The 8,193-nt window shown below is 42.9% G+C and overlaps 1 protein-coding gene across 1 annotated transcript; it reads right to left on the bottom strand.

Annotated features, from left to right (window-relative positions):
* Positions 1-206: 206 nt before the first annotated feature.
* LOC144265917 (olfactory receptor-like protein COR4) lies at positions 207-1,163 on the bottom strand. Its single transcript, XM_077818977.1, has one exon. The coding sequence runs from the start codon at positions 1,161-1,163 to the stop codon at positions 207-209; it is 957 nt and encodes a 318-aa protein (XP_077675103.1).
* Positions 1,164-8,193: the final 7,030 nt, after the last annotated feature.

The following is an 8,193-nucleotide window of genomic DNA, read 5'->3' as shown; positions in this document are numbered from 1 at the left end:
GAAACTCTCCTGTTGACTCTCCTTACTCATCTCGTTCTGGTGGAGTACCAGTGTCAATGGGAGAGTAATCAGGGTCGATCCAGTGAGTCTTCACTAGAGTTGCTAAATTGTCCCCCAGTGGATCAATCGCCACAGCATTGATCCACCCCATAGTGGAAACAAGCCCTATGTGTGCAGAGCAGTCGTTGAATGATTTGGTTGTCCTATTATGACACCCTTTGGGGAAAATGGGCCCTCAATTTTGTCTCTATTGCTCTCCTCAGGGCATCCATCACATCCTTGTTCCTCAAGCTGTAGACGAGGGGGTTCAGCATGGGGATCACCACCGTGTAGAACACAGAGGCCATTTTGTCTGTGTCCAGCATGTAGCTGGTGCTGGGTCGGAAGTACATGAAGAGAATTGTCCCATGGAACATGGAGACGGCCGTCAGGTGGGAGGTGCAGGTGGAGAAGGCTTTGCACCTGCTGTCGGTGGGGCGAATCTGCAGCACAGTTGCAATAATTAAGATGTATGAGATGAGGATGGTCCCAATGCTGATCACCTCTATCAGACTGCCAAAGAGGAAAACAAGTAGCTCGTTGACATAGGTGCCAGAAGTGGAGAGCTTTAGAAGCGGGTTGATATCACAGAAAAAATGATTCAGGAGATTGGAGTGGCAGTAGGATAATCTTAGCAAACCGCTCGTGTGTATCACAGAGTTCAGGAAGGCCCATAGATATGAACCAGCCGCCAGCCGTAGGCAGTGCTTTGGTGACATGATGACTGTGTACAGCAGCGGGTTACAGATGGCTACATAACGGTCGTACGCCATTACTGCCAGCAGAAGGCACTCAGAGATGACAAACAATATGAAGCTAAAATATTGGATGATGCAAGCTGTGTAGGAAATAGCTTTCCTCTCGGCTAAGAAGCTCATCAGCATCTTGGGAGTGATGACTGTGGAGTAACAGACATCCACGAGGGACAAATTCTTGAGGAAGAAGTACATGGGGGTGTGAAGTCGGGGGTCGATCCTGATTAAAACCATCATTCCCAGATTCCATACCAGGGTGATACCATAGATCACTAGGAACATCGCGAAGAGGGGGACCTGCAGCTCCAGACGATCTGTCAGTCCTGTGAGAATGAACTCGGTCACTGTCGTACAATTTCCTCCCGCCATTCATTCAGCCTTGGGTGCTCGCTGCGGAATCAACCACAAAGGAAGGCATTAGTTCTTATGAAAATGGTGTATGCTAATATAAAGAACTGTGGTCATATGCACAGAGACCCTTTGAGTCGTGGAATGGAACCTGTAACAACTGATGGGAAAACCCAAAACTCCTTCACTTCTTCTGAGGGAAAAAATAAATCCTTTATCTCTAGGAAAGTGCATAACCCTGCAATTTATTCTGATTTACACATTTTGACCCTGATTCGACTGATATTTTAATTTCACTGATCAGTGTAGACTTAGGATCCGTGGATCTCCAGTATACCTGGGAACAATAACATGCGTAGGAGGAAGACACAGTTTGCATCACACTGTCTGGTTATTGGGTGACAGTTTCCAGCACCTAAATTTGCCTTCGTGTTTTTAAATCATTGGCGACCAGGCAGTACACAGGATGCACATGCATTCATTGAGGAAATAGTTCAAAAATGGAACTTCCAAATGTATCCCTTCTGGACACTACAGCCATGCTGACTAAGTTCTGCAGCTTCTTGTCCTTTGGATGCTGAAAAATTACCACTCATACACTTCTAATGATCAGACTAAAAGGGTGTAGCCGGGGTGAATATTTGTGAGAAAATTAACAACAGTGAACATATTTTCAGAAGCATATATTTATAATGATAAGAAAAAAATATTGTCTGAATAGATTTACCTTTTAACCTGTATTTATAGAGGTAAGAATAATAATATTCTATTATGATTAGTGAGTTGGGATCAAACTGCCTGTAAACCTGTTTCATCCTATGTCAATATCCTCAATGCACCTCTTTCCTCAGCCCGTGTCACAATAGTGATTGCCAAATCATATAATCGTTAATTGTATTTAGCTCATGTCACACATTCCAGTTTGTGAAATTATGAGAATGTTGTGGTTCTCATTCATAACACCCCTGGCAAGGTAAAAGGTAGAGAACATCTAGTGATCAGCAGGTATGTATGTGTGGTATGTTTATTGTGGCCAAAGATGAAGAAAAAGTGCGTGCATGTGTGTGTGTGTGTGTACATATTCATACACATGCCGTACATACACACACGTGTCATTTATTTCTTTACCCACTCTTTGGCTTTGGCCAAATAGCATGTAGGTCAGTCAGCATTCAGACAAATATTACAAATAAAATGATGATTCAACTTCAAAGGCAGCTTGGTTAATGTGCAGTTCTACAGAAGGTACCAAGGAAGAAGGACTTGACTTCTTTCATCAAATGTGTCCAAGCAAAGAACAATAGGTCATTTAGGGCTTAATCCTGCATGGATTTTGCCTCAGTCCAGCAGAACATTTAGGCAGCTGCATTATCTTTTCATACAATCATAGACACTTAGGGCCTGAAGAGGTCATGTAGCCCATCCCCTACCACTTCTAAACCTTTCATCATTTTTGTTGCTGTCCTCTGGGCTGTCTCCAATCTATCTCCATCTTTCCTGTAGTGGAGCACCCAGAATTTTAAACATATTGATTTCAATGAGGCTTCTTACATTCTTAAAGTTGCTTCAAGTTAAGCATGTTCTTACGTTTCTTTGGATTGGGGGCAGCGTGCTCAGTACCTTACTGGTTTGAGCTTGTATTATGGGTGAGCTGAGAAGTTGGGAAATGTCTGTAGATCCTAGGAGTGCTGTTAAGCAGAATTACAAAGAAACTGGAGGGATCTGACAGCTTAATATAGCATAGTATATGGATCTGGATGCTTAAGGGATACTAACATCATGCTTCAGGGCTTAAATGAACCTCTAACTATTAGAGTTCAGGGCGAGATGCGGGGAAGGGCTGATTATGCCACGTCTCACTATTGAAGGTCATTAAACCTTCTTTTGAAACATCTGGTACTAGCCACTATCAGAGACAAGACACTAGATGGAGTTCAGGTCTGATCCAATCTGGCAATTACTGTGTGTTTATTCAGTGTTTCATAAAAAGACCGGTGAAGCCAAATGCCCCTGCAGACCAAATTCCTTCTCAAGAGAGACTCTGAACCAGAGATCAGAGAGCTTAATAGAAATTTCCTATAAAGTTACTATTTCCTATCCCTACTTTTAAAGGAAGAGCAGGATTGATGCTAAAAGAGCTCTCCTGCCTGTTCACATAGCTCAGATCTATCTATCTATCTGCAAGCAAAAAGTTCTCTCAAAAGAGGCTGTCGAATTCCCCTTTATATAATTCAAGGGAAGATGGAGTTAAAAACATCAGAGAAAAGAGGAATGTAAACACATTCTACATAATGCTCAGCAGAGCAACTGAGCTAGCCATATCACTGAAAGCCCATTCAATTCACGGAAATGATTTATTTTCATTGGACTCAGCTCACCACAACCAAACCTCCACACAGCAGTCAGAGAAAGAGCTGAGCCTTACACTGTGCCTTGAAAACACAGAGTTTTGACCTGTGTACCCAGGGAAATGACCTCCAGCTTTAGAAGAGCCCCCAGTGAGAATGCTCGACCATCACTCCCCACATATTTAATCTTGGCCACACTGAAGTCTGTGGCAAAATTCCCATTAGTTTCAATGTCCCAGGATTTCTTCCTAGGTGTAATATCCCCTGCAATTTAGTGGACAGCTGCATTGGGAAACATCTGTGCTTGGGCTGAGTTTCTCATGACAGAGAACATGTCAATAATCCACTCAGAAAGTCACCCAAGGTACGGATTATGAGAGAGAAGTCATGTGAAAGACTCAGAACAATCTCCTTTCTGTTCCCACATCTTCTGATGTCCTAACCAGAGAGCAGTACCCCTTCAAGACTATAATTTTATCCTGAAAGAAAAATATGGCTGCATTTCAGATTCCAATAATCAACAAGTTGACTTCTGCAAATTTCTGTCTTGGGCAATGTGACTTGTAGAGAGTTATTTCCTGATGTAAAAACAAAAGGAGATTTCAGTTCTATTGTAATGGTAATAATGTTCACTCCTACCTTCTGAGAGATGTTGTCTTTCTTGATTTCCAAGTATAGGATGGAAGTGTGTTTATATTTGGCATAGCATCATTTTGGGAGAGAATCCCTCTAGCACTTTTTAGCTCCGATCATCAAGACAAGCATGGACAGACTCATTAAAATATACCATATTTCTCTTGGGGACAGGGGATAATCACATGTAGATGTATTATCTTTAAAAGTTTTGCAAAGGTTTTTGCCACTGAGGAGATATGGGCTCTGTGGCTTATGTAGAACCCATCCCCTTGCTCCCTGACCCACCGCCTGTCATACGAGGCAGGTTGGAGCAATCCAGGAGAAGGTCAAGGTATGGCCAGCCTGCATTATTATGTGGTTACACTGTGCTGGTGTAATGGTCCTGAGTAGGTTTAACATCATTCTTATCATTGATTCCCAAGGGGCTGTAACAGTGTGGCAGAGAGCATTACTTGTTCCCTGGTATGCAGCAAGCCTGGTCCAGCAATGGTACCTGCCATGTTCCATTCTTTTTGCCAGCCCCGGTGCTACATGCAATGCATGATGCTTTTTTTCCAATTTATTTTAACTCTGGGAGCATGACCTTGTGCCTGTGAAACTTTGCAGCCCAATTAAATGTGACTTATGGATGGTTCTGAGCAGCTGCCTTCCGACCAGGTTGGAGTTTAGAACTTGAAACATCAGGAACGCTGTTGGGTGCACAAATTCAGGGTTCCCATTTGGCCCTGTTGTAGAGCAGTCTCCTCCCAAACCCCACTCCTCCCCTGCTCATGACCTTCTCCCAAGCATCCCCTAGTGGCCTGAGTCTATCTGTACCACCCTACCATCCATCTCTCCCTCCTCCAGTCTCCACAGCTGCACTCACAACAGATCAGTCTCACTGGCCCTTCCAGCCAGGTTTTATTTATTTTCCAAGAGACAACGAACCAAAAGGAGAATAACAGCATATGGCAATTTTGCTACTGGCCTTAACCTTGAAGGAAAGACCCCAAGAGCAGAGACTATTGCCAGACTCTGTCTCTAGCCTTCCTTGCTGCTCCTTCCTTTCTCTGCAGCTCCTGCAATTCTCTCAGCCACTTCCTCCTCTGCTGCCAGATGATCAGTAAGAGAATCAGCTGATCCGTGTTCAGGTGGGCCTTCTTAGCAGCTAGGGTTGGCTGAGCTAAGGCCTCCAGTCCTTAAAATGCCAAGCCACCTCATTACAGGCCTATTTACAGGGACAGGCCATAATCAACAGTCTAGTCCTTTTCTACATCACCTCCCTCCCTTTCTGCTTTACCAGTACAGATAGCACCAATACCATGGGTGTTTCTTTCTCTCATTCCATTCTTCGTGTGTTTCCATATGGTTCCCTCTGCATGGAACATCCTCACCACACAAGTTCCCCAATGCACCACCCTTTCTTTAATAATAAATAATAATAATTAATAATAAATGACTTCAAATGAAAGAGAGAAAAAGATATTCCCAGTCCTTACACATCCTGGTTTCTTTGTATGTGTCCGTCTTCCTTAGATCATAAGGTCTTTGTATTTGGGAGTATCTTTAGTTTTTCTGTCTTGTAAAGTACACACTATTGACAATGAAGGGACAAATAACAGATATGACACAAACAAAAAAATACCCTTTGTCATAAAAGGTTGGTCTCATCAGTGTTGTAAGCCATGAAAAATAGAAAATACACAAAGGATTAAAAGGTTTCAAAGTCAAGCACTTTCAAGTTAGGAAATACCAGAATGAGCGTTGCCCACACAACATTAACTCTGCAATAAATGAGGCAGGGATCCTACAGACAACAGACTCCTTCAATACACAGCCCCAGAGCAGAAAATCTTGTGGACTGAATAAGGCAGGGGTCCTGACGGGAAAAAATAACATGGGATCATGTAATTAAAATCTGCATTATCAAGCAAATGCACAAGACGACTGAATTAAGGGTGCCAGGACAACACTTATTGGACATTTGCTAACCTGAGAATGCTAAAAGTTGTAACCTTTTAATCCTTTTTAAAATCTTGACTTTGTATATCCAAATTATTGAATGGCTTAATTTATTGATGAAAGCTAAACTAAGAAACATTAAATGAAGGGGTTTTGGTTTGTTAATTTCCTTAGTTTTTTTAATAGAAAGAAAAAACTATTATATAAGTGCTGTTTAAACAATGAACCTCTTATTCATCTGTTGTTTTCAGTATATATTTTATTGCCATTCTTATCTTTGTGAATCTCCCTTTTCACCACTTAGTGCTGTGCTGAAAACAGTATTGAAAGTAATTAAATTAAACTATATTAAAACAAAACTCATTTTATGCAACTTGAGTTTCAGTGAAAGTTCTAAGCTATAACCCTGAATGTGTAAGAAGCAGATAAACAATATCCAAGTAAAAGAGCAGGAATTTCGCATCTTATTTTCACCTATCCCTTACTAAGGAAAGTAGCACACACTGGCCCTTTGAGAAGAAACACTACAGTACCACAGGACAAACCCAAATGAGCCCAGCAGGAGACTGTCCTGCTTATCCAAATCTGGTCCTGTCTCATTACAAACTTCCTTTCTGTGATGATGTTCTGGTAATAAGGGGGCAAGCAGTTGTCAAAGGTAGCTGTTGCCATGGCAGCCAGGGGGCTAGTCATTCTCCCCAGGTGTGACAAGGAGCTGGAGGCAGGGAGTGCTGAGTGGTGGATTATCTCTGATGTCACAATGCTACTGCTCAGGCAGCACCAGTGGGCAGCAAATGTGCACTGTGTGTGGGGCGGGGGGGGGGGGGAGGAAAATAGGCTATCCCAGTGCTCCTGATTCCCCAAATTTCCTAAAGAAACCAACAACATAACACCGAATGCACACTAGTGATTGTTCCACACACATACTAATTAGTAGCTGAAATTTAATTCAAATTCCCCATGTCATGTTTAGAACTCAGTGTTCCAAAACAAGGCGAAACCTTGTAAAACAGAAAATTTGGAGGCTCTGGTGTATTTGTGGTTGTGCTAAAATTGAATACTGCAACTTTACATTTTGGGCGCGGTTCCTGGACCTACTTGCATGCTAGACAGCTCAGTGGGAGCTTAGCAACAGTCAGTCAGCAGGTACCCAGTGAATTGTGCCTCTCTGTTATAAGCAGTAGCTTACATTCTCTCCCTCTGATTTTGGGGTTCTTATGTGTTATCTTTCTTGCTGGAAGTTTACAATGTCTTGCAAACTTCTCTGCTTGTGTGCCACAAAACCAAAAAGACACAGTCTCATTAAAAAATGAAATAAAATTGTGCAGCCAAAAGTCCTAACTTCCCCCAGATTAATTTCCCCCTACTCTTACTCACACCTTCTTATCAACTGTTTGAAATGGGCCACCCTCATTACCACAATAAAAGTGATTTTCCCTTCCTTGGTATCCTACTCTTAATTCAATTGTCTCGTTAGACTGACCTTCCACTTGGTAAGGCAACACCCATCGTTTCATGTGCTGTGTATTTATACCTGCTACTGTATTTTCCACTGCATGCATGTGATGAAGTGGGTTCTAGTCCACGAAAGCTTATGCCCAAATAAACTTGTTAGTCTCTAAGGTGCCACAAGGACTCCTCATTCTTTTTGCTGATAGAGACTAACATGGCCACCGCTCTGAAAAAAATTGAAAGTTTTCCAGGAGAACATTTGTTTTCAGCTGGGAAATGTTGATTCCTTGAAATTGACACATTCCTTGGGAACACGTCCATCTCAATGACATTTCGTTTGGTGGGGGTCCCGACCAAAATGGGATTGTGAGGGAGTTCAGAGGTTGTTCTGGATGGGTCACAACATTGCCACGCTCACTTCCATGCTTCCTTCAGACCTGGGCTCTGAGGGCAGCAGCCAAGAATCTTTTTGAAGTTAGAGGAGGTTCTAAGATGTGCGAGTGGGTCCCTGCTTCTGAGAGCACCTCAGCTGGGGGCTCCTACCTACTAGTCCCCTGGCAAATTAAGACAAGGGCCAATTTGGTGGCATCCTTAAAAATGGACCCCTGAGCCCCAGAAGGAAGTGCAAGGGAAGCCCTGAGCCCCAGCTGCAGATGCCGGGCAGAAGCCCCGAG

Source organism: Eretmochelys imbricata, chromosome 6, assembly GCF_965152235.1.
Source record: "Eretmochelys imbricata isolate rEreImb1 chromosome 6, rEreImb1.hap1, whole genome shotgun sequence".
Lineage (NCBI taxonomy): Eukaryota > Metazoa > Chordata > Testudines > Cheloniidae > Eretmochelys > Eretmochelys imbricata.
The sequence above is the reverse complement of the archived record's forward strand: the minus strand, read 5'-3'. Positions and strand labels throughout refer to the sequence as shown.